Source organism: Rhinopithecus roxellana, chromosome 22, assembly GCF_007565055.1.
Source record: "Rhinopithecus roxellana isolate Shanxi Qingling chromosome 22, ASM756505v1, whole genome shotgun sequence".
Taxonomy (NCBI): Eukaryota; Metazoa; Chordata; class Mammalia; order Primates; family Cercopithecidae; genus Rhinopithecus; species Rhinopithecus roxellana.
In genome coordinates, this window is record NC_044570.1 from 7,634,065 (window position 1) to 7,660,775 (window position 26,711).

General features: G+C 47.6%; 1 protein-coding gene across 5 annotated transcripts in view; it reads right to left on the reverse strand.

The window, feature by feature from the left end:
• Positions 1–4,235: 4,235 nt before the first annotated feature.
• LOC115895635 (translation initiation factor IF-2-like) overlaps positions 4,236–26,711 on the reverse strand; it is a 46,677-nt gene continuing 24,201 nt past the window's right edge. The window contains exons 4-6 of one of the 5 annotated variants that reach the window (XM_030926233.1): positions 24,113–24,325; positions 22,361–23,779; positions 4,236–5,504 (exon numbers count right to left, since the gene is read on the reverse strand). In XM_030926233.1, coding sequence (XP_030782093.1) covers positions 22,388–23,332 — 945 coding nt within the window. In that variant the 5' untranslated portion in view covers positions 23,333–23,779; positions 24,113–24,325 and the 3' untranslated portion in view covers positions 4,236–5,504; positions 22,361–22,387. Of the gene's footprint in view, positions 5,505–22,360; positions 25,306–26,711 lie in introns of those variants that run through there. The other 4 variants (XM_030926236.1, XM_030926234.1, XM_030926235.1 and 1 more) reach the window with 4 other exon arrangements.

The following is a 26,711-nucleotide window of genomic DNA, read 5'->3' on the forward strand; positions in this document are numbered from 1 at the left end:
GCCCAGGAGGTCAACGCTGAAGTGAGCTGTGATGTCATTCCAGCGTGGGTGACAGAGTAAGACCCTGTCTCAAAATAATAAATAAATAAATAAATAAAAGTATTCTCTGAAAGTACTTGATTTTAAACACTTTCTCCAAACTCCCAATAGGGCATGAAACAGCTATGAACAGTAATTACCTTAACAATTTCTGTTTGCTATGGTCGTATCTGCAAATTATAGGGAGGACACTGAGTCCACTGTAGCCAGTATACGCAGTATACCTGAGACACCCAACTCAGTGTGTCTCATCAGAGCTGCTCATAGACAAGACAGAGGTTTCAGCAAACCCCCGATAACCCATGCATGACTTTGCACAGGTATGACTGTGCCCAGTTTTCATTCATATTCAGAGTTTTCAGGTCAATCTCAAATATACCTGTCTTCCCATCTGTACAGGGTTCTCTAGAGGGACACAACTGATGGAATCCTCTTTCTCTCTCTCTCTCTCTACATATATATATATGTATGTATTTATTTATATGTGCATATATATTTTATATATATATATGGGAGTTTATTATGTATTAACTCACACGATTACAAGGTCGCACAATAAGCTGTCTGCAGGCTGAGGAGCAAGGAAGCCAGTCCAAAAACTGAAGAACTTGCAGTCCGATGTTCAAGGGCAGGAAGCGTCCAGCACAGGAGAAAGATGCAAGCTAGGAGGCTAGGCCAGTCTCTCTTTGCACATTTTTCTGCCTGCTTATTATCTAGCCGAGCTGGCTGCCGATGAGATGGTGCCCATCCAGGTGAAGGGGGGGTCTGCCTTTCCCAGCCTTAAACTCCTTTGGCAGCACCCTCACAGACACACCCACAGGAGCAACACTTTGCATCATCCAATCAAATCAAGTGGACACTCAGTATTAACCATCACACCATCTTTTCACAGCTGCTGCCAAAACACAACTTCAATCTTCAACAGAGTCTTTTTAATGAAAAAGAAATATCTTTGCCATTCAGAGTTTTAGACAAGGTTCAAGGCCCTTTTCAAAAAAACGTAAATTTTTAAAGAGGAGTGTAAATTCTTATCTTGTTAGCTAGCATTCAAGGATAAAGTTGCAGCTGTGACTTAATTACAGAATCCTGCCTGCTTAATTCAACAAGATTCACACTTAGGGTCACACACATCTATTTTTTCTCATTTGTTCTTTGGTGAATTTAAAATATTCAGAATAATGGTAATGGTAATGGCTGCGAGTATCCTGGGCTTATACTGTGCTAGAAATTTTTAAACATATTCTGCATGTATTATTATATTTCTTTATTATTATTATTACTATTATTTTGAAGACAGAGTATCAATCTATTTGTTGCCCAGGCTGTAGTGCAGTGGTGCGATCTCGGCTCACCGTAACCTCCGCCTCCCGGGTTCAAGCGATTCTCCTGCCTCAGCCTCCCAAGTAGCTGGGATTACAGGCGTGTGCCACCACACCTGGCTAATTTTGTTGTTGTTGTATTTTTAGTAGAGATGAGGTTTTTACCATGTTGGCCACGCTGGTCTAGAACCTCTGACCTCAAGTGATCTGCCTGCCTCAGCCTCCCAAAGTGCTGGGATTACAAGTGTGAGCCACTGTGCCCAGTCCGTATTAGCATATTTCTGTGTGATATGCATGTAGAAATATTGTGTTGTGGTAGGCATTATATTATCGTTATCGTTGTTTTTCAAACTGGGGTTCCTTAGGTAGGCAAAGGTTAAGGAATTGGCTCTGGGTGTGTTACAATTGTATGCCCAAACTGGGCTTTAAGCCAAAGCAACCCGATTCTAGATCTAGACTATGCTCTTTGTCCAGACCTTCGTACTGGATGGACCCTGACCCCTTCCGTTAAGAGAGGCTTCTCACCTTATTTTATACCTAAGGACAAGCAGTAGAGAGCTCAAGTCTGTACGGCAATGGTGAATGGAGGGTACGCACCCATGAGTCTGCATGTGTCTGATGATAATGCTCCGTCAACCCGTCAGGAAGCTCTGCCTTCCTCTAGAGCTCTCCCCACCAATGCTTGGGCCCCCATACTACCACCAAGCCTGCCACTTTTCTTTCCTTTTTTTTTTTTTTTTTATTTTGAGACAGGGTCTTGTTCTGTCACCCAGGCTGCAGTGCAGTGGTGCGATCATAGCTCACTGCAGCCTTGACCTCGCAGGCGAAAGTAATCCCCTCATCTTGGCCTCTTGTGTTACTGGGACCACAGGTGCACACCACCATGCCTGGTAATTTTTTAAATTTTTTTTTTTTTTTTTTTTTTTTTTTTGAGATGCAGTCTTGCTCTGTCACCCAGGTTGGAGTGCAGTGGCGTAATCTCAGCTCACTGCATCCTCCGCCTCCCAGGTTCAAACGATTCTCCTGCCTCAGCCTCCCGAGTAGCTGGGATTACAGGCATGTGCCACCATACCTGTATATGTTTGTATTTTTTTTTTTTTTTTTTTGGTAGAGACGGGGTTTCGGCATGTTAGCCAGGCTGGTCTTGAACTCCTAACCTCAGGTAATCTGCCCACCTCGGCCTCCCGAAGTGCTAGGATGACAGGCACGAGCCACCGCATCCCATCAACTCATGTTTTAATACACTTATTTTATTATTAGCCCCAAGAAGGAAAACTTGGCAGACACATGGCTAAGGGTTAGTTTTCATATCTGCATGGCTAGCAAGATGTCTGGGTGTTTGAGGGGGCTGTGAGGAGGATACATTCCTCTGGGAAGGGGCCTTTATAATCTTGGGGTGACGGATGGCATAAGATAGCTTTCGTTCATCTAAGAAAATGTGGGAAGATCATCAAGAACGGGCTGAGACTTGGTGCAGTGGCTCATGCCTATAATACCAACACTTTGGGAGGCCGTGGAGGGAGGATCCCTTGAGCCCAGGAATTCAAGACCAGCCTGGGCAACACAGTGAAACCCCATCTCTACTAAAAATTTTAAAAGTTGCCAGGTACAGTGGCTCACGCCTGTCATCCCAGCAGTTTGGGAGGCCGAGGCGGGCAGATTACCTGAGGTCAGGAGTTCAAGACCAGCCTGGCTAACATGCCGAAACCCCGTCTCTACTAAAAAAAAACAAAAAAAGAACAAAAGTATACAGGTATGGTGGCATATGCCTGTAATCCCAGCTACTTAGGAGGCTGAAGCAAGAGAATTGCCCGAAGCTGAGGAGATGGAGGTTGCAGTGAACTGAGACTGCGCCACTGCACTGCAGCCTGGGTGACAGAGTGAGACTCTGACTCAAAAAAAAAAAAAAAAAAAAAAAAAAAAAAAAAAAAAAAAAAAAAAAAAAACAAGAAAAAGAAAAACATGTTATTCTTTAATCATAAATACAATTAAAATTGTCTTATGAAATACGCCTTTTCAAACTTTATCTCTTAGCTTTTGACCCTGTTCTGGGGTAGGTCGAGGTACTTGTGTGAATCTTACGGCAGTTTTTTTCTGCCTAGTTGTCTGACTGGCACGTTGAGTGCCTGCCCAGTCAAAGCTGAGACCAGCAAGGGTGGAGTGCCGTGTTCCCCTGTGCAAAGGGTTAGGAGCCTTCCTGAGTTTTTCTGAGACACAGAGAAACCAGACCTCCTTGAGGAAAATGACTGTTGAATAACTCGATTGTTAAAATCATCGTGTGAACTTTGCCAGCCACTTTTTGTTGTTGCTGTTTTAATAGAAAGCATCCCTTCCCACAGCTCTGGAGACCGCGTGAGAGGCATCTTATTCTACAGAATGCACCGACAGGCCGGGCGCGGTGGTTCACTCCTGTCATCCCAGCACTTTGGGAGGCTGAGGCGGGCAGATCACCTGAGGTCAGAAGTTCGAGACCAGCCTGGCCAACATGGCGAAACCCTGTCTCTACTGAAAATACAAAAAAATTAGCCATACCTAGTGGCTGGCACCTGTAATCCTGGCTACTTGGGAGGCTGAGGCAGGAGAATTGCTTGAACCTGGGAGGCGGAGGTTGTGGTGAGCCGAGATCGTGTCACTGTACTTCAGCCTGGACGACAGAGTGAGGCTCCGTCTAAATAATAATAATAATAATAATAAAGTAATAATAATAATAATAATGCACAAACAGCAAACTGCGCCAACATCAGCTGATAAATACATTTCCACCCATGCTCCTCTGCAGGGCCAGTGAATACTCTGTTATCCAAGTGCTACCAAGCTAATGGTATACAGGCTAGGGTTCTGTTTTCACAATGACACAAAGAGCTGCACCTGAGCCGTGTGGTTTCAAAAAATATTTTATTTTCTGGACTAGCCATAATATCTCAGCTCTGTCTTTATGCCCTCTCTCCACACAGAGGAGGCAGAAGCTATGACGACACTGAGGTGTCACACATCACACCAGCAAAACAGAATAATGGGAGCGTTTAGGAGACTGTAGAAAATGCTCACCAGGGTGCATACGGACAGGATGGGGGCTGGGTGTCACTGGGCTGCTGCTGTCTGTGAAGGACATTCAGAGAGACACATGTCCCCTGGTGCAGGGCCCGCCTCAATCTTCATCTCTTCACTCTCCTATGTTAAGTGAAGCACAGGAAAAACAGCAGAGTCCTTTGCGGCGGCTGGACTAGGCAATGCAACTCTCACAGGTGATGAGACTGAGAATGTGCCTTACACATCCCATAGAGTCCGACGGTCACGAATGCAAGATTTGCTTCTAGAAATTTCTGGGATTCTTGTTTCATGTGCAAAGTGTCTAGTCTGATTTGTAGGGTGATGCCGTTCTTCCAAGACATGACTTTTCCTCTTTGCAACAGACAGAATAGGAATATTTGGGGTCACTTGGCAATAATGATGATGGAGAATCCTCTGTGTCTCTTCCCTGGAGCATTTGCTCTGCACACGAAGGAAGCTATTTGCACTGGATGGAGTCTGTATGAAGCTGGCAGCATGGATTGCATCGGAGAGTTAAGTAGGGCAAGCCTCTGAGTTGCACCTACTTTAACGATGGTATAATCTGAAGCCGATTTGTCCTCTGGACGTCTCTAGCCAGTAATAAGAGTGAACAGTTCCACTGGGCTTCCCTTGGGCATTGGAACCTCTGTGAATTCTGACTCTGCACAAGAGGAAGGCGGATGAAAACTTCACAACAGAGTGGGCCAGGCAGGGGGGCAGAGATGGCTGGATGGGACCACAAGGATGGATGGAGGTTACAGATGCCAGCACGGCCCCAGAGGTGACACTGCCCATGAGTCCTGGTTGCCCGGTGATGGCTTGGCAGAATGAGTGATGGGTGGGGGAGATGGCCTTAATCCTTATTGACAGTCATCCCACCCTTCACCCCTGCAGTGCAGCTGGGTTGACATGCTGGTGGACAGTCTTCAGAGAAGGGCCGAGCAGTGACCTTCAGAGATCCATCCCTCCACACTGGAGTCCTGGCCTGCTGGTGGCTTACGAGGGGGATGCTCGGACCACTCCCTGGCTTGCACCTGGCATGCAGGCAAACTGAAGACTCCACAGCCACCAGGGCTCTCCATCACTGTAGGGGCCCTAAATAGATGCAAAGAAAAGGGAAAAAAAAAGGGTAAGAAAAAAAATCAGTGGTGATCTGATGAAAGATTACCTCTCCCAACTTCCTACTACCCCCTCATTCTCTTTAGAGACAAGGTCTGGCTCGGTGACCCAGGCTGGAGTGCAGAATCATAGCAATCAAACTCTTGCACTTTTTTATTTTTATAGAGACAAGAGCTGGCTCTGTTACCCAGGCTGGAGTGCAGTGGCACAATCAGAGCTGACCGTAATCTCAAACTCTTGCACTTGTTAAATTTTGTTAGAGACGGGGCCTGGTTCTGTTACCCAGGCTGGAGTGCAGTGGAGCAACCATAGCTGACTGTCATCTTAAACGCCTGGGCTTAAACAATTCTTCTGCCTCAGCCTCTTGAGTAGTTAATGCTACAGGTGTGTGCACCAAGTAGCTAATTTTTAATTTTTTTTTTCTTTGTCTCGTTAAGCTTCCCAGGCTGGTCTTGAACTCCTGGACTCAAGTAATCCTCCGACCTCAGCCTCCCAAAGTGCTGTGCTGACAGGCAAGAGCCACTGCGCCCAGCCAGTATGTCTCTTTAATGCTACTGACAAGTCATTTCACCCAGCACTTTGGTTCCTAGTATCATGTTCAAATAAAAAGTACCAGGGCTCTCTGGAATAATGGTTAATTCTAAGAATGGAGCTTGGGTGATACAGATATGCCTGGACCATCTTGTAGGACAAGAAAATAAGAAAATGCTCAAACACACAAAAAACTGGGGGTGTGTGAAAGATAAGCAAAAGCCAACCTGAAAGAGCTCCCGGTGCTCAAAGCTGAAACAACTTGGGCAATAAAATGAAATAATATTAGATGGTAACCCAAGGCAATCAATAATTGAATAAATGCATAAACGAAGGAGGAGATACAAATCTCCCATGCAGAAGAGTTCCAGATAATTGATGTAGATATTTTATTCTCAAGAAGATGAAATACAACTCCCCACTCCTTTAAGTGTGGGTTGCACGTAGAGACTTCCTTTCAAAGAGCATGGTCAGGGAGATCAATAACTTTTCAGTGGAGAAATCTGACAAACGCCACCTCAGACGTGATCAAGGCCAATGTCAACAGTGGTAGGTCATGCTGACAGTATGGACCTTGATATCATGTAATGAGAATGACTCTTCATCTCTGCTGTCATCCTCCCCAAAGCCAACCACCCTAGTCTCACCACGAGAAAAATTGCAGACAAATCCCAACAGAGGGATAGCCTGACAAAATACCTGACCCGTTGTCCTCAAGACAATGCTTCTCGTACAGTCTGCAGGAACGTGAGCCAAATAAACCTCTTTTCTTTATAAATCATGCAGCTCAGATACTCCTCTACAGCAATACAAAATGGACTAATACACAAGCCACATCCAAGTGCCATTTGTGGCTAGGGGTCCTTGTATGGTCTGCAGGCCTTGCTTTGGATGACCTTGAAGTAAGGTCTTGTATTTGACTCTTGAACAGTCTGCAGAACCGTGAGCCAAATAAATATCTTTTTAAATAAAAAAACCCATACAAGAGTCATGTACAAGACCTTGCTTCAAGGTCATGAAAAACAAGACAAGTCTGAGAAACTGTCACAGCCAAGAGGAGACATGACTCAATGTAATGTGGGTTCTGGATGAGATCCTGGGACAGAAAGAGGATATCAGGAGGAAAGTAGTGAAGTCCAGTCCACAGAAGAGTTGAGATTACAAAGGGTGTGGGGTGGGGGGCAGCCAGGAGACCCTAACCAGTACCTGCATAACTAGCATATAACTAGCATTTTTCTTTTCTTTTCTTTTCTTTTTTTTTGAGAAGGAGTCTCACTTTGTCACCCAGGCTGGAGTGCAGTAGCGCGATCTCAGCTCACTGCAAGCTCCGCCTCCCGGGTTCAAGCAATTCTCCTGCCTCAGCCTCCCAAGTAGCTGGGACTACAGGTACCCGCCACCACACCCAGCTCATTTTTTGTATTTTTAGTAGAGATGGGGTTTCACCGTGTTAGCCAGGATGGTCTCCATCTCCTGACCTTGTGATCTGCCCGCCTCGGCCTCCCAAAGTGCTGGGATTACAGGCGTGAGCCACCGCGCCTAGCCGCATTTTTCCATTTATAGATTATTTGTATTCTGCATATGGTAGAACCAAATGAAAGTCAAGACACAAGCATCTAGGGTGTCTGGAGCCTGAGAAGACCTGTCTGGAGCTTGACAGAAATTCTGAATCCCCACTGACTCTCAGTTTACCCAGAAAGGCAATGACCCAATACAGAAGCAGACTTTAGTCCTGTGTGAATTTGCTTGGGCTGTGTGCAGGGAGGCCCCTCTATCGGGGATAGTTCTGGCTAAACAGCACATGTAGAAAACTACCAGATGGTTGAGAGTGATGACGAGAGAAGAGCCAGGGCAGGAAGAGATGCTTTCTTCAGGGCCAGGGCAGAGAAATTCCATAAGAACAGCATATTATTAGCTGGAAGACAAAATGAGACTTGTGCTACCCAGCACTGGGGGCACCAGCCACAAATGGCATTTGGATGTGGTTTGTGTCTTAGTCCATTTTGTGTTGCTCTAAAGGAATACCTGAGGCTGGGTGACTTACTAAAGAAAAGGGCTGTATTAGGCTTACCGTTCTGCCAACGGTCTAAGAAGCAAGCATGGTGTTGGCATCTGCTCAGCTTCTGGTGAGGCCTCAGAAAGCTTTTACGTGTGGAGGAAGGCAAGGGGAACCAGAGTGCCACGTGATGAGAGAGGGAGCAAGAGAGAGAGGAGGAGGAGCCAGGCTCTTTTTAATAATCAGCTCTTACATGAACTAAGATTGTGAGAACTCACACATTTCCGTGAGGACAGCACCAAGTCATTCATGAGGGATCTGTTCCAGTGACCAAAACACCTCCCCCCAGGCCCCACCCCCAACACTGGGGATTCTATTTTAACAGGAGATTTGGAAGGGGACAAACCCCCAAAGGATGTCAGTTCATCTGAACTGAGATGAGCTCTAAGTGTACAATAGACACTGAGTTTGAAGGCTTGGTGCGAAAACAGAATGTGCACTATCTCACTTATAACTATAGACACAATTCTAATCTATTCTAAATAACTACATATACTATTCTAAATCATTCTAAATAACTACATAGACAATTCTAAATCTATTCTAAATAACTATACAATTCTAAATCTATTCTAAATAACTATATACAGAAAATTCTAAAGACATTCTAAATAACTATATATACAATTCTAAATAATTATACCTATATATACAATTCTAAATATATTTACACATATTTTAAAAAATATAAATTTGAAATAATGTGTATATGTATACAATTATTTCATATACTTATAAAATACATATATTCATTTATGATATTTATAAACGTATGTTTATATAGAAAAAAATATATATTTTTGAGACTGAGTTTCACTCTTGTTGCCCAGGCTGGAGTGCAGTGGTGCGATCTCGGCTCACTGCAACCTCTGCCTCCGGGTTTCAAGCAATTCTCCTGCCTCAGCCTCCTGAATAGCTGGGATTACAAGCATGCGCCACCATGCTCGGCTAATTGTTAGTATTTTTAGTAGAGATGGGGTTTCTCCATGTTAGTCAGGCTGGCCTCGAACTCCCAACCTCAGATGATCCGCCCGCCTTGGCCTCCCAAAGTGCTAGGATTACAGGCATGAGTCACCATGCCCGGCCAGAAATATATTTTAATAAAATGTGTACATATTTAACATTAAAAAAATATAGATTTATATATTTATATAAATATACATTTTGAAATGAGACTATTTCATGTAGTGATAAAGTATCTTACATATAAATATATTGTAATAAAATTTGTACAAATTTAATAAACTGAAAAATACACATAAGCTTTCAATTTGTTTATGTAAATATAAATATACACATGTTGAAATGAGACTATTTGATATAGTGATTGAATAAATATATATGAAAATATATTTTAATAAGATTTGTACATATTTAATTTTAAAATATACATAAACTGTAAATTTATATATTTATGTAAATATAAAAATATACATACATGTTAAAATGACACTCTTTAGTGTCATTAAATACCATATTTGCATATATATCATAATAAAACTTATACAAATTTAATAAATTTTAAAACATACATAAAATATAAATGTATTCATGTAAATAGAAATATATATACCTGTTAAAAGGAGACTGTTTAGATATAGTGATTAAACATATTATTAAAATTGATTTCACCATTTTCATTTTACTCCTTTGTTAATGTGTTTAACAAAGAGTTTTCAATGGCTCATGTGGATCATATTGTATTTCTTTTCTTTTTTTTTTTCAGACCAAGTCTCACCCTGTCGCCCAGGCTGGACTGCAATGGCACCATCTTGGCTCACTGCAACCTCTGACTCCTGGGTTCAAGCAGTTCTCCTGCTTCAGCCTCCTGAGTAGCTGGGATTACAAGCACCTGCCACCACACTCGGTTAATTTTTGTATTTTAAGTAGAGTAGGGGGTTTCACCATGTTGGCCAGGCTGGTCTCAAACTCCTGACCTCAAGTGATCCACCCACCTTGGTCTCCCAAAGTGCTGGGATTATAGGAGTGAGACACCACACCCAACCCATATTGTATTTCTAACGGGCAGAGTTGTTCCAGACCCTGAAAACCTGGGGCATCCAGGGAAAATACAGAAACAGGGCTCCGGGTACCCCAGTGGAGTACTAGGTGGGGCTGCAGTCACGTAGCTGTGTTCCCCAGAGGCCCCCAAACCCCCATGATCTCTATGGACACGGGGCTGGGCAGGCTGCCACTCCACCTGTCACCCCTGTGAACCCCAGCCCTTCTACCTTTCACAGCGGCATGAAGACTCTTCCCAATTAGGATGACCCGAACAGCTGGACCAAGGAAGACTCAGTGCCCCACCGAGCTGGCCTTGCTCCAGGCAAATCAGTTGGAGCAACTTGGAAGTGACTAGATAGTTATTCTGAGCACTTGGGACGAAGCTTGGGGGTACAGGGAATTCCTGGATACATTCTCAAAGAATTCAAAGCCTACTGAAAAGGGCTTTCCTTCACTTGAGTATCTCAGATGTTCAGCTGGGAAGGACTTCTGCCACCTCCCGAATCGCAGCTGTTGGTAAGAGAATGGGTGGCTCCCCACAAAGCATCACGATGATCACACTTGCTAGCCCCAGGAACCAGCCACATCCAATTCAGCTTTTGCAAGGAGTCTAATTCCTGTCTGTCTTTTCCTCATCTGTAACTCTCTAAATCTTATCTTTAAGAATGGGTGGGGGCTGGCCGTGGTGGCGCAAGTCTATAATCCCAGCACTTTAGGAGGCTGAGGCGGATGGATCACCTGAGGTCAGGAGTTCGAGACCAGCCTGGCCAACATGGTGAAACCCTGTCTCTACTAAAAATACAAAGATTAGCTGAGCGTGGTGGCGGGCGCCTGTAGTCCCAGGTACTCAGGAGGCTGAGGCAGGAGAATCGCTTGAACCCGGGTGGCGGAGGTTGCAGTGAGCTGAGATCATGCCACGGCACTCCAGCCTGGGCGACAGAGCTAGATTCCATCTCAAAACAAAGAACAAACAAAAAGAATGGGTAGGTCTCCACCCATTACTGTGTCTTTCTATGAGACTGACGCCCAACAGGGTTGAGTCAGACGGCCAAGAAGCTGGAGTAATTCGAGAGGCACAAGAGTGCTGTCTTTGGCCGGGCGCGGTGGCTCAAGCCTGTCATCCCAGCACTTTGGGAGGCCGAGACGGGCGGATCACGAGGTCAGGAGATCGAGACCATCCTGGCTAACACGGTGAAACCCCGTCTCTACTAAAAAAATACAAAAAACTAGCCGGGCGCGGTGGCGGGCGCCTATAGTCCCAGCTACTCCGGAGGCTGAGGCAGGAGAATGGCGGGAACCCGGGAGGCGGAGCTTGCAGTGAGCTGAGATCCGGCCACTGCACTCCAGACTCCAGCCTGGGCGACAGAGCGAGACTCCGTCTCAAAAAAAAAAAAAAAAAAAGTGCTGTCTTTGGCTGGCCTTCGAGTTGGGGTTGCCACCTTCACAAAAGCATCCCTGGCTTGCTTTCAGACACAGAGATTCTGGGAGGTCCCAGGAAAATCCGACAATACTGCAAGAGGTGTAAACATATCCACTCATGCTGTCTTGTTTAATGCCAACATGGCTCCAGGGAGCAGCAAGAAGGGCCAGAGGGAACAATAGGCAGGATGATGGCTTTGCTTTTGACCTGCACTAATTATGTTCCAGGTACAGCACTGCTTTCAGAGTCAGTTTCCAGATGTGCAATTTTAGTACACAAGAACCTTTATCAGCCCCTTACTTTCTCTGTTTCTTCATGAATTCTTGAGGTAGAGCTCCAACATGGAGAACCATGGTGCTCAATATGAGTGGTGGACCTTGGCCAGGTGACTTGGGCCTCAGGCAGCATGTCTGCGAGTGAGGATCATGTTACTTACCTGCCAAAGCTTATGTGTGCATAAGGTGTTGTCATAAGGTGGGTTCTCCAGACACAGAGACTGAGGTTGGGATTCAAAGGCATAGAGCATTTGCAGAGGGAGGTAGGGAAGCCCATTTAAAAAGGCACTAAACCGGCCAGGGGTGGTGGCTCACGCCTGTAATCCCAACACTTTGGGAGGCTGAGGCGGGCGGATCACGAGGTCAAAAGATCAAGACCATCCTGGCCAACATAGTGAAGCCTCGTCTCTATTAAAAATACAAAAATTAGCCAGGCGTGGCAGCGTGCACCTGTAGTCCCAGCTACTCGGGAGGCTGAGGCAGGAGAATCGCCTGAACCCGGGAGGCGGAGGTTGTGATGAGCTGAGATGGCGCTATTGCACTCCAGCCTGGTGACAGAGCAACACTCTGTCAAAAAAAAAAAAAAAAAAAAAAGGCACTGAGGCATGATTTGGTCTCAGGACATAGCTCAACGTGGTCAGCAGCAGGCTCTGGAATACAAACTGGGCTGCAGAATGTGCTGCCTTTGGGCATGGAAGTGTGTGTGTGTGTGTGTGTGTGTGTATATGTGTGTGCATATGTATGCATGCATGATCTCACTTGCTGTGGCTTCCTCTACCTGAAATGAATCTTTCCCTTCACGTTATCTGGATAACCGTATCTTGACCTTCAGGGCTACAGCAAGCCTCACAATGCCTTAAACACCTCCCAGGCCCACCTGGGTTCTTCCTCCATGTTCCTGTAGCACAGAGATTCTGAGATCTGTCTGCCAGGTGTTTTATGGCATGTGGCCCAGACTGCTGTTATACCCTGGATCCAAATGTACCACGATGATCAAATAACCTTGCCATCTCCTCAGCTGAGAATTTACACTCAGAGAGCAGGAACCAGGTTTGTCCAGTATTATAACTGCTGGTAGAGAAGAACCAGGAAAGGTTTGTGAAATGAGTGTTTCAGGCTAAACTGTGTCTCTTCGAAATGCCTATGTTGAAACCTTAGCCCTCATTGTGACGGTGTTTGGAGATAAGGCCTTCAAAGAGGTAATTATGCGAAAATTGTGTCATTAGGATAGGGCCTGATCCAATAGGACTGGTGTCCTTAAAAGAAGAGGAGACGAGGACACAGACACACACAGAGGGTTGACCCTGTGAGGACACAGGGAGAAGATGGCATCTACAAGCCCAGGAGACAGGCCTCAGGAGGAACCAACCCGGCCCACACCTCGATCTCAGACGTCCAGCCTCCAAGACTGTGGGAGAATCAATGCCTGTTGCTTATAAGCCACCCAGTCTATGGTATTCTGTGATAGCAGACTGAGACGGACTAAGACACTTCATAAGACAAGGAGATGAGGACACAGACACACAGAGGGACGACCCTCTGAGGACCCAGGGAGAAGACAGTGTCTCCAAGCCCAGGAGAGAGGCCTCAGGAGGAACCAGCTTTGTCCACACCTGGATCTCTGACTTCCAGCCTCCAGGACTCCAGGAGAATCAATGTCCCTTGTTTAAGCCCCCAAGTTGGTGGTCCTTTGTTATGGCAGCCTTAGCAAACTAATACAATGAATGAATCAAACAGCACATAGATTACAATTCTAGCTGTGCTATCCAATAGAATAGCCACCAGCCACACGTGGCTGTTTATGTTTAAATCAATTATAGCTCAATAAAAATAAATATTCAAGCCTTGAATGAATCCATACTCAATAGCCACTTGTGTTTGGTGGTTCCAACATTGCAGTTGTCTTCCTCCTCACGAGTCGTGTTCTTGGCTGAATTCACCTCCCCTACCCCCGAGGAAAGCACCCCTTGTCTCTCTGCACTTCTGAAGGTTTACTGCCCCACCATCTGTCCCCAGATGGAGAACCCCTGCAGGATGCAAGGGGATATTGAAATGATGTTTGCACTGGGCAGGATGGCTCAGGCCTGTAATCCCAGCACTTTGGGAGCCCAAAGTGGGTGGGTCACCTGAGGTCAGGAGTTCGAGACCAGCCTGGCCAACATGGCAAAACTAAAAATACAAAATTAAGCCAGGCGCAGTGGCACATGCCTGTAATTCTAGCTGCCCGGAAGGCTGAGGCGGGAGAATCACTTGAACCCAGGAGGCAGAGGTTGCGGTGAGCTGAGATCGTGCCATTGCAGCACTCCAGCCTGGGCAACAGAGTGAGACCCTGTCTCAAAAAAAAAAAAAAAAAAAAAAAAAAAAAAAACCAGTTAAAAATAAAAAAAGAAGAAGAAAAAGAAATGATGTTTGCCATGGTTAGGGTGGCTCACACCTCTAATCTCAGCACTTTGGGAGGCTGAAGCAGGAGGATCAGTTGAGCCCAGGAGTTTCAGAACAGCCTGGGTAACATGGTGAAACCCCATGTCTACAAAAAATACAAAAATTAGCCTGGTGTGGTGTTACATGCCTGTAGTCCCAGCTACTCAGGAGGCTGAGGTGAGAGAATCACCTGTAGTCCCAGCTACTCAGGAGGCTGAGGCAGGAGAATCACTTGAACCGGATCTCGGCTCACTGCAACCTTCACCTGCTGGGTTCAAGGGATTCTCCTGCATCAGTCTCCTGAGTAGCTAGGATTACAGTTGCCTGCCACCACACCCAGCTGATTTTTTGTTTTTGTTTTCTTTTTTTAGTACAGACAGGGTTGGCCTGTCTCTACAGCCATGTTGGCCAGGCTGGTCTCGAACTCCTGAACCTCAAGTGATCCGCCTGCCTTGGTCTCCCCCAATTTTTTTTCTTAAGCTTCTTTTTTAGATGCCTTTGTTCTCATATTTCTAATTTGCCTCTACTATTTTATTCACTTAGATAGTTTTTTTTTGTTTTGTCTTTTGTGGTCTTGACATTTTTGCTGACGGTAGGAAAGATCCAATTTCCATGTTATTGTAATTCCCATTAGACTTGTCCATCGGTGTCATACTAAAAGATGAGATATTAAAGAAAATTGGCCTGCAATGGTGGCTCATGCCTATAATCCCAGCACTTTGGGAGGTCAAGGCAGGCGGATCATTTGAGGTCAGGATTTCGAGACCAGCCTGGCCAGGATTTCGAGACCAGTCTGGCCAACACAGTGAAACCCTATCTCTACTAAAAATACAAAAATTAGCTGGGTGTAGTGGTGGGTGCCTAGAGTCCCAGCTACTCAGGAGGCTGAGGCAGGAGCATCACTTGAACCCGGCAGGAGGAGGTTACAGTAAGCTGAGATCACGCCACATCCAGCCTGGGCAACAGAGCAAGACCCTGTCTCCAAAAAAAAAGGAAAAAAGAAAATCATATTTAATTCATGTAGCTTTCATCGTAATTATAGTCCCACTTCACACACATGGGAATGAGGCAGCAATGAAGAGTCACGCGGCAATGCCTTGTGTTCAGACCACCATGAATGGGTCGGGTTCGGGGATACTTTGCTTTTCTCTTTCACGAATGATGTCCGTCCATTTTCCCCAAGGATCTTTTCGTGAGCCTTCTGTATGGTGGGCTCGCTTATGACCTGAATCTCTGCATTCAGGCCAACAGTACCAAAGCATAGGTATGCTTAGTCATCTGATGACTCAGAGACAGGGGTAGGCGGATGGAATGGAAGGGTGCCTGGTCAGATGGTAAGAGATAGTACAATGACATGAAAAACAGCCACCACTGACCGCGGGCAACCTGGCCTTGAGATCTCTAGTGGAAAGTTATTTATTTACTATTTATTTATTTTGAGACAGGGTCCCGCGCTGTCGCCCAGGCTGGAGTGCAGTGGCACGATCTCAGCTCATTGCAACCTCCGCCTCCCGGGTTCAAGCGATTCTCCCACCTCAGCCTCCCAAGTAGCTTGGATTACAGGTGTGCACCACCACACCTGGCTAATTTTTGTATTCTTGCTAGAGACGGGGGTTTCACCATGTTGGCCAGGCTGGTCTCGAACTCCTGACCTCAAGTGATCTGCCAGCCTGGCCCTCCCGAAGTGCTGGGATTGCAGGCGTGAGACACCGCGCCCGGCCATGGACAGCTTTTAGAGCACATAATTACAGACAGTTTTCACCTTCCCCAGAAGAAAACATAACAGCCTATCCAAAGGTTCTGTAATAAAATCATAAAATTGTCGTAAATCCACAGTAGGTATTCAATAAATGTATACATCTTGCTCACACACCCGAAAAATCCTAGTTAGGAGGTGACCGAGGAGAGTTTACAACACAAATTGCACCTGAGGTTTTGCACACGAGTGAGTTTGATCCCTTCCCTCCAGTAGGCAGGCTACTCATTCAAAGGGCCCAGTTTGCTTCAAACTATTTTTGGAACTGTTTCAGAATTGCCTCCAAGCGCCTGTCTAGACCTTACCTTACGCTGGCGCTATTTTGAGCTAAAAGCCATATTGATTAAATTGGCTTCTAAAGTTATCCCCCAGACTTGGCACTGAAGGAGGCTTAGGTATTTCCAAAAAATCCTTGCCTCTGCCTGGAAGGCTCCCTAGCTAAGGATGCAAGACAAGGACCAAGGACGACATTTCTTGAAAGATCCTGCCTCTGGGGACAGTTTCGGTAAGGAAGCGCTCAGGTTTGTGAGACAGCAGCAGGGCGCCGGGACCCTTCTCAGATGGGGGAATATCCCCCTCTAGGTCGGCACGCCCCACCCCAGCACTGCATCGACTGTAGGGACCTCTAAAGTCACCCTTTCTATTTCACTCATGTTTCCCTTGAATTTACACTTTACATGTTGCTAGACCAAATCGGCAGAGGGGAAAAAATAACTCATGGAAACATGATCTTTTTAGAAATGGCATTACTCAGAAAGCACAGCAGGGGTTTGGCTTATGGTACGGTGTTGTTTTCCTGCTTGGAGGCGCTGTTACAGATTCTTCTTCCCACTGTACGGCTGCCCGGCCTGACACGCTGCCTCGGGAAGTGCGTGAAAGTGTACGCAGCCTCCTCTTCCCCTTAGGAGCCCTCATCCGCTTGGCCGGGGGCCGTGGCTCAAGCCTGTCATCCCAGCACTTTGGGAGGCCGAGACGGGCGGATCACGAGGTCAGGAGATCGAGACCATCCTGGCTAACACGGTGAAACTCCGTCTCTACTAAAAAAATACAAAAAAATTAGCCGGGCATGGTGGCGGGCGCCTGTAATCCCAGCTACTGGGGAGGCTGAGGCAGGAGAATGGCGTGAATCTGGGAGGCGGAGCTTGCAGTGAGCTGAGATCACACCACTGCACTCCAGCCTGGGCGACAGAGCAAGACTCTGTCTCAAAAAAAAAAAAAAAAAAAAAAAAAAAAAAAAAAAAAAAAAAAAAAAAAAAAAAAAAAAAGAAAAGAAAAGAAAAGAAAAGAAAAGAAAGGACCCAGCTCTCTGAGGCAGGCCTCGGCACTGCCCCTCCTACTCCAAATCCACATCTATTTCCTACTTCACCTTCTAAATGGGATTCAGCTTGACACTGTGGAGCTCGGAGTATCATGGAGCTAATATGTAAGAGCTAGGCTGGTCTTTCCTTCTCTGTTGGCACCTTGCAATTCTCTATTATCTTTCAGCCTCTGCCTCCCCTCTCCCCCTGCTTTTTTTTTTTTTTTTTTTTTTTTTTTAACAGGCATCTGCAATGCAGGCAAGTTCCAATATGAACATCTGTGGAACAGGGCCTGAGAAGAGGAGATATAAAAGGATCTTAATTTTAGGGTAAAGGAGAAGAATCGTTAAGGAGCATCTCAATAACCTGAGCCACATTCTCAGACTCCATCTTCATTAACTGAGAACAGCTTTGAAAGCAACAGTGAGATTTTCAACCCAATTATTTGTCCCCCGCGTCACTTATCTTGAATGCCAAAATGTTTTCTTCTGCAAAAGAACCTTGTTTTTTTTTTTTTTTTTTTTTTCAGTGATATAAATTGGGAAGGCATGTAAATATTCTTATTGAGTGTGAAGTCCTATGACCCAAACACTTGCTTCTTCATCTCTCCTCCCCGCTACACTTCCCTTGGGGAAGTACACATAACAAGGCAAACACCTCTGACCACTTCTGAGGCAGCCTGTTTCTTTTCTTTTCTTTTTTCTGAGATGGAGTCTCACTCTGTTGCCCAGGCTGGAGTGCAGTGGCACAATCTTGGCTCACTGCACCCCCCACCTCCCAGGTTCAAGCGATTTTTCTGCCTCAGCCTCCCAAGTAGCTGGGATGACAGATGTGTGCCACTGTGCTTGGCTGATTTTTGCATTTTTAGTAGAAACGGGGTTTCACCATGTTGGCCAGGATGGTCTGGAACTCCTGACCTCAAGCGATCTGCCCGCCTCAGCCTCCCAAAGTGACAGGATTACAGTCGTGAGCCGCCGTGCCCACCCTGTCTTTAATGATCAGCTTGAGAAAGTTCTCTCTCATCTAGTTGACCACATCCCTCTCATCACTGCCATCAACTGTCCCTCATTATGGTGTCTAGATGTTTTGTCTTGCTACATCTCAGGCTTCATTACAGATCTAACTTACCCTCTTCCCTCAACTCTTCTTGTACAGAAGCTGATTGTCAATATTTATCAAAAAATACATCAAAAGCCTGTAATCCCAGCACTTTGGGAGATCGAGGTGGGTGGATCACTTGAGGTCAGGAGTTTGAAACCAGCCTGGCCAACATGATGAAATGAGGTCCCTACTAAAAAGTCCAAAAATTAGCTGAGCATGGTGGCTCAGGCCTGTGGTCCAAGCTACTCAGGAGGCTGAGGCACGAGAATTCCTTAAGCCTGGAAGGTGGAGGTTGCAGAGAGCCACGATCACACCACTGCACTCCAGCCTGGGTGACAGAGCCAGACTCTGTCTTAAAAAAAAAAAAAAAATACATAAAAAGTTTTAAAAATGGAAACCTGTGTGAGCAGTGTCTAGAAACAGATAATTAGCAGTTATTCCATAATCAATTTTTAAAAAACTTTAAAGAGGATGATTAATTTTAAACCCTAAAGGAGAGCTGCAAGTAGAAATATCATTTAAAACTTTTGTGTAATACCACTGCAATGGATGTGAGATTTTACATGCACACACACACACACAACATAAACACACATGTGTGCCACAGGTCCCTTGGTAAAAGCTTGGTTACTGATGATTGAGATTTTTCTTTTATTCTTGGGGAAGTTACATAACCTTTTTTTTTTTTTTTTTTCCAGCCTTATTCTTCCCTTCTGTGTAATTGGGATACTAATTATATTCATGTTGCTGTCAGGAGGGTAAAATACAATGTATATAATATTATTTTCACTCCAGGTCTGGTGTTCAGTAAAAGACTCAGCAACTATTAGGTGTAATTGTTATTCATAGGAAACTGTAGGTCTTTTAGACAGTAATCATAACCACCCTTGCATGTGTGGGTTGTCCACAGAAAATTAAGATAATAGCGCAGAGGGTTCTGTGTCATCATGCTCTTCCCGGCTTCATTGAGATCGTCCTTTTTTCCAGTCAGGGCTTATCTTTCTAGGTTCCAGGAAAGCATCCTGAGTGATCATGCTGCTGTTTTGATACTCCTATATTCTTTAGGTGTGAAATACCCAAACGGGCCAGAAGCAGTAGCTCACACCTGGAATCCCAAGCACTTTGGGAGGCTGAGGCGGGCAGATCAGGAGGTTAGGAGTTTGAGAGCAGCCTGGCCAACACGGGTGAAACCCCATCTCTACTAAAAATATAAAAATTAGCCAGGCGTAGTGGCACGTGCCTGTCATCCCAGCTACTCAGGAGGCTGAGGCAGGAGAATCGCTTGAACCCGGGAGGCAGAGCTTGCAGTGAGCCGAGACTGCACCACTGCACTCCAGCCTGGGTGACAGAGCAAGACTCCATCTCAAAAAAAAAGAAAAAGAAAAGAAATACCCAAATGGTCACCATGATCTAAGGACTCCCTTGGAGAACTGTTGGATGTCGGTGTGCACTGATGGACATAAAACAGGACCACACAGAAGAGGCACACGCGTGGAAAGAAATGGCCCCCAATCTGTAGCCAAAAGCTCCAAGTGGCAGTCTGTGTCACTTCCAGTGACAGCTCTGCACTGACTCGCTGTATGACCTTGGGCAAAAGCACTTCTACCTGCCTTGGTTTGTGTACCTGAGACAGGGATGTTAGCACCGACCTGGCGTCTTCCCAGGACAGTGGCGTAGATTTGGAGCAATACCGCACGGGAAGGGCTTTTGTAGACTACACAGGAGGCTACATAGACATGAGTTACTGTGATTTCCTTTTGTCTAAAGGTTTCTTTCTGGTTCTAGCCTTGTCTATCTGGGGGAAGGAGACAAGGCTCTGTGATGGGAGTGAGTGTTCTTTTCCAAGAGCGTTAATTAGCTGTTCACTTGGTGACTTGGTGAGCGCCCTGCCATTTGAATTCTGAATCCCTGCGTTTTGTTCTCATTTGGTGATGAGCCTTTCAGCAGACATGGCAGTGACTATTAAGCAGGACATTTAATGTAATCATTCACAGAATCAATATGTAGATGGCTAGTTTCTAATTTATGAGAAGGCATTCTCTGGGAAATTGAGTAAACAGTGCTCGACTGGAATGGAAATTTTATGTAAAAAAATAATCCAAGAGACGCTGAGAATGTACAAGCTCTGAGGAATGATCGGATGTGCATAGGACTTCAGCTATCATGTTTAGGGTGAGCTTGGTTAGCGGCTCACATCTAGTTTCAGCTGCAACTGGATTTTCATATCGTTCCCAGACAAGCCCCGCTAGTGGCTGACTCTATAACCCTGTTTCTTCCCAAATCCTAACCTGAGAAACAGGCTTCTAGGATGAAATCTTCCTTTTTCTATTCGACTAGCCCACTGGGCACACGCTTGGCATAATTTTGGATCCCCTGGGTGGGATGTGCTTGTGTGCATCTCCAGTAGCCTTTTCTTCTATGCCGGGAATCATTTGCAAAGTGTCCCATTTTGGATTTTCAGGATGTTTCTTTTCCGTTGATTTCATACCTGGAGCACAGGTAGTACTTCAAAAATATTGGTCCGTTCTGGTGTCAGAGAGTCTTTTCGGACTGAGCTGTAAAAATCGTACATTTGGGTATGTGACCTGGGAGTTGGGGGCCAGGTCGAGGAGAGGCAACAAATTCCAGAAACAAACTTGGCATCTTGGGAGATGTAATACACATACCCAGCCACAGAGTCCCATGAGAACGGGTTTTAATGGAGAATGTGGGGGACTTTGCAAATGTTTTCATTTTCTCAAAAGCATATCTGTTATTCTGAAAGTGGTGTCTCTTCCCCCTAATGCCCCCCTGCCCCCCCCCCCTTTGCAGACACAGTCATCTGTGGACATCAGTTAGGTGCTGCAGAACCACTCACTGTGTCAACTCCAATTTTAACTACAGCAAACAGACACACACACACAGTCACACTCACACTCACACCCTAACCATCCCAAATCAGACATTTGCAGTCCCATTGGATTTCCAAAGATTCCTGGGACAAGCAATCCATAGATTATCCTGGATCAAAAAAAAAAAGTCCCAGGATTTTTAGTTTCCTTAACCCGTAAGTGGCTGGAAACTGTTAATCTGAGAGGAATCCATGAACATAAATAACACCAAGCCAAGCTCCCTCAAATCCGAAGTGAGCCCCCAAACAGCTTCTGTCTGCCCTGATTACCAAAGGAAGCCATCCCCACGCATCAATCGGCCGTCTATTTAAACCGGGTGCTTTTTCTCACCATTTTATTTATCTATTTTTTTCCCAGAGAAATATTCAAAGGAAGGCATTTTTCTAGCTAAGAAGATATTTATTTAAGTCACAGATTGCTTCACTGTCCCAAACTTGCCGGGCACACTTGGTGTAGGGCAAAGCCTCATCCTTGTCACATTTGTCCCTCTCCCCTCTGGAGCAGGGGCCAGAGGACTTTGGAGGACACCTCCTCCCCCCACCCTCAAGGCTTCGGCTTCCCTGGGGGCGCTTGGAAGTATGAGAAAGGCAAGCAGTCTCCCGACCTGGTTTAAATTTTGTTTTCCATTGCTCCCTAGAGGTGTCCCTTGGCCGTGGATAACCCTCGCTCGGTTCCTAGCCCCGCGCTCACCGTTGTTTGTCCCTGGAGGTTACAGGGGACCTGAGTGCAGGATCCCCATCGCCGAAGCAGAGGGCTGGGGACTTGATAGCGCCTGCTGTGCCATAGCGCAGCGGACCCACCTGAGAACCCGCGTTCTGCTGCACCGGTGGCGGCCACAGGCGGGAGCGCCTATGCTCCTCGGACCCAAGGCGCCCAGGGGGTGGGTGGGACGGACCTGGAGGGGGCACGGGAGGGCCTGCGCCCACCCCTCTGCACGCGCACCTGCCGCTTCCCGTGCCCCATGCGGGAGCCCCGGGCTCCGTGAATCCTCGGGTTCAGTCCCGCGTCCGGATTCAGCTCCCTCCCCGAAGTTGGGGTTCCCCAACCGTGGCCCCCCAAAGCGCCCGCACGAGCGCACTCACCCGCTCTCTCCGGTGCGTCCCTGAAGGTCAAGGCCAGGAGGCGGTGGAGGTGCAGGGCGGGCGGCGGGGCCCGGAGTAGGGGGCGCGGGCGCCGAGCTGGGGGGCACCGCGGGACGGCTCAGTCCCCATGGCCCTGGCGCTGCGGTTGCCCCCTGTGTGGCGACCCCGGGGGTCCACGGCGCTCAGATGCCATGGTCGCAGTCCACATCGCGGCAGATGTACCACAGGATCACATAGAGGATGAGGAGGATGGCGAAGATGAAGAGGGCCACCAGGATCGCCTTGGTCACCGGAGAGATGAGAGACTGCATGGCCCCAGCGGGGCGCGCGGGAGGGCGCGGGGCGCGCGGGGGCGCGGGGCGCGGCGCTCACGACCCCCGAGCGCGCCCGGAGCCCCGCGCCGGCCCCGCGCCGCATCCGCAATGCTCCGTGCCCGGGACAGACGCTGCCTGGGTGGCTGCTCGGCGGCGGCGGTGGTGGCAGTGGTGGCTGCTCGGAGGCCGGCGCGCTCGGGTGCAGGCGGCTGCGCGCGGGGCACCCACCGTCCGGGTCACCCCAGCTGCTGGTGCTTACCGGGCCCGGCGGCCGCGGGGCTGGGCGTGGGGCACGGGGGCCCCGGGGGGCGGCCGGGAAGAGGGGGCGGCGGCCATGGGGGAGAGCAGGAGGAAGGCGGCGCGCCGGGCAAGTCCCCCGAAAACTTGGGGCGGCGGCGGCGCCGCGGTGACAGGTGGAAACGCCAGCCCCGCGGGCAGCAGCGCGCTGCCGTCCACGGGCGGCTGGGGGCGCGGGAGGGAGGCGCGGGGGCGAGCGCGCGGGGAGGGGCTGCGGCGCTGGGCGGGGGGCCTCCCTTTGCAGATGGGGAGGGTGCGGGGAGAGCAGGCGTCCCCGACTGCGCGCCTCTCCATCACCCCTCCCACCTCTCTGCTTTCCCCAGTCCCCTCTCTCCAGCGCAGCGGTGGATGTCTCTCTCATCCTGGTCTTGCATGTCACCCCTTCTTTGGGAGTCCCTTTCTTTCCTCTTTCCCTCACTCTCACCCTGCACCCGGGTGTGGGTGAGCTGCGATATTCCCATCAAAGAATGAAGGTGCTCATGGAGAGAGGCTGCCCCTCCTCTCTCTCTGTCTCTTGTACAGGGAAGGGGGTTTCAAGTTGCACCTAACTCATTGCTGACACTAAGCAGGATGGGTCCAGACAGGAAAAAAGCATACACCCGTGCCCAGGGTCACAGCTGACAGAAGGGGAAGGGGGAGACTGGGTTCTGTGATGAAGGGGTGAGGAAGACGTCTTAGTGTGAGACTCACAGTCCCGTGATAAAGGGCGATGCACACAGACGTCTTAGTTTAAGAATCCAGGTTTCTGCCCTTGCATCACAGAAAGCCCTCCACACCACGTTTGTCTCTTACTCTTTGGGGCTTAGCCCTGGGGAATGGAGAGACAGGCGTTGCGGCACGTGGGTGTACACACATTTTTCCTGAAGTGTGAGCTGTGTTTAGGGCTGATGTCTGGTGGAGACACGAACAGGTCAGGGCACAGCACAGAAGGCCGAAGGAGCCCAAATTATTGGGAAAGAAGGTAGTTCCTCCCCAGCTGGGCATCCTGAATACTCTCTTTAAGGGAGGGAGGGAGCTGAGGGTGTTGGACAGGGGTGTAGGGCTTGCACCGGGAATCCATGACATGGAAGAACGGGACCACCCAGTTTCCCAGCAAATACACCATTCGGGCCTTTCATGCCCTGATTTTTGTCTCCACTACCTGTGGCCCCTCACAGCGGTGAGCAGGAGCTGGTCCCTGATGCCTGGTAGAAGTCTTGGCTTGCCTGCAGTGACGCACTGCTGAGGGAAAATTACACGCCTGCATGCAGCGACCCCAGCACCGATGCCCCGCGGTTCGGGGACACAGAAAGAGCTTCAGGATCGGAGAGCCTTTGTCTGAGGTCCTGGCTCCCGAGGGTGAGGCGTTCCTGACCTTCATCAACAGGAACAAAGGAGAAGATATGACCTGACCCAGGTAAAAATAGCCTCCCCTGCCCTGGTCTAGGATGGATTTGCAGCTGAGTAAGGACGCCAGGAAAATGTACCACAATATCAGAGGGCTGTGCGGGTCTGGGGAAAAGGAATTCGTCGAGCACTAAAGGGATGATGCAGCCTCTCCTCTGTACCCTCCTACCCGCTGTTTCCATTCCAGAGACAGCTCTTCCCCCAGAGGACACAGGTGGGAGGGAGGAGACCCTCTTCCTGCGGAGGGCAAAGAGGAGAGCCCACCTCAGGGTCTCCCAGTAGATAGCGGGGTGGCTGGCATGGCTTTCCCTTGAATCTGCAGTCTGTGAAAGGTTTTCAAGCAAAAGTGGGGAGCAAGGGAAGAGTTTTGTGGATGGCATGACCCATGCCAGCAGGGCCTGCAGCAAGGCAGCTTCTTCTTGCCACTTTCAAGAGGAAATCAAGTGTGTGTGTGTGTGTGTCTGTGCATGCGCACGCGCCTGTGTGTGTGTGTATGCACGTGCCCACACGGTGAACTGTCAGTGTGCTGCATGAAAAGGTCCCCGCACAGCAGCGATGATAGTGTGCACATTTCCAGGGCGGCAGCTTCTAACTTTCAATGGAACTTGCGTTTCCAGCCTCTAGCTGTTCATCGGCTGAGAGAAGAGGGATCACTGAATTTCTATACTTCCACTTCTCTGCACATGAAGAGTTGGTATTCCTCAGGGGAACTCCTCAGGCGAAGAAACAGCAAAGTTTCCGACAGTTGCTTAAACTTAATTTTGTCTGTACGATTTATCGGACACCCACAGTGAAGCCAAGAGCAGAAAGAACATCCAGGTGGAAAGGTATAAGGCAGGTGTCAGAGCCAATACACCACGATTCCTTTGTCACAAATAGAATTTGATTTTTTTTTTTTTTGGAGACAGAGTCTTTCTCTGTCACCCAGGCTGGGGTGTGGTGGCACGATCTTGGCTCACTGCAACCTCTGCCTCCCGGGTTCAGGTGATTCTCCTGCCTCAGCCTCCTGAGTAGCTGGGATTAGCCCGCCACCATGTCCAGCTAATTTTTTGTATTTTTAATAGAGATAGATAGGTTTTCACCATGTTGGTCAGGCTGGTCTCAAACTCCTGGCCTCAGGTGATCCACCCACCTTGGCTTCCCAAGGTGCTGGGATGACAGGCATGAGCCACTGTGCCTGGCCTAGAATGTGATTTTTAATGTAGGAAGACACAGAACAGAATAGACATCCCAGGAAAAGAAACATGGATTTACACCCAACTGACTTTTGACAAAAGCAGCAGGAACGTACACAGGGAAAAGAACCCTCTATTCAATAAACGGTGCTAGAAAAAACTGGGTACTGTACTCAGAAGAATAAAACTAGCCCCCATCCCTCACCATATACAAAAACACACTCCACATGAATTAAAGACTGAAATATAAGACCCCAAACGATGAGATGACTAAAGCTAAAAGAAGAGGAAATGCTTCAGGACCTTGGTCCAGGCCACACTTTTGTGGGCCATCACTCGAAAGCACAGGCACCACAGCCCAACATAGATACATGGGTCTATATTAAACCAGAAAAGCTTCTGCACAGCAACGGCAACAATCAACTGAGTGGAGAGACAAGCTGCAGAAGAGGAGAAAGTATTTACAAATATTTGGGAGACAGTAATTACTCATCTGACAGGGGATGAATCTCTAAAATGACAAGGATCTCCAACAATTCAAGAGTAAAAACAGTAATCCAATTTAAAAATGACCAAAGGGGCCGGGCTGTGGTGGCTCACGCCTGTCATCCCAGCACTTTGGGAGGCTGAGGTAGGTGGATCCCCTAAGGTCAGGAGTTCCAGACCAGCCTGGCCAACATGGCAAAACCCTGTCTGTACTAAAAATATAAAACATTAGCTGAGTGTGGTGGTGGGCACCTGTCATCCCAGCTACTTGGGAGGCTGAGGCAGGAGAATCACTTGAACCTGGGAGGCAGAGGTTGCAGTGTGTCGAGACGGTGCCAAGCCTGGGGGACAGAGTGAGACTCTGTCTTAAAAAAAAAAAAACAAAAACAAAGGATCTGAATACAAATTTCACCCAAAAAAGACAGACTCGTGGCCTACTCATCCTAGTCAGATTCGCTATTATCAAAGAGACAAAAAGTAAAAAATGCTGGTGAGGATTGGGACAAAAGGAAACTCATACACTGTTGGTGGGAATGTAAATGAATGCAGCTAGGATGGAAAACCACATGGCATTTTCTCAAAAAACTCAAATGAGGACTGCCATATGATTCTGTAATCTTACTACTTTACACATTCCTTAAAAGAAAGTCTGTCTATCCAAGAGATATCTGCACCCCCAAGTTTATTGCAACA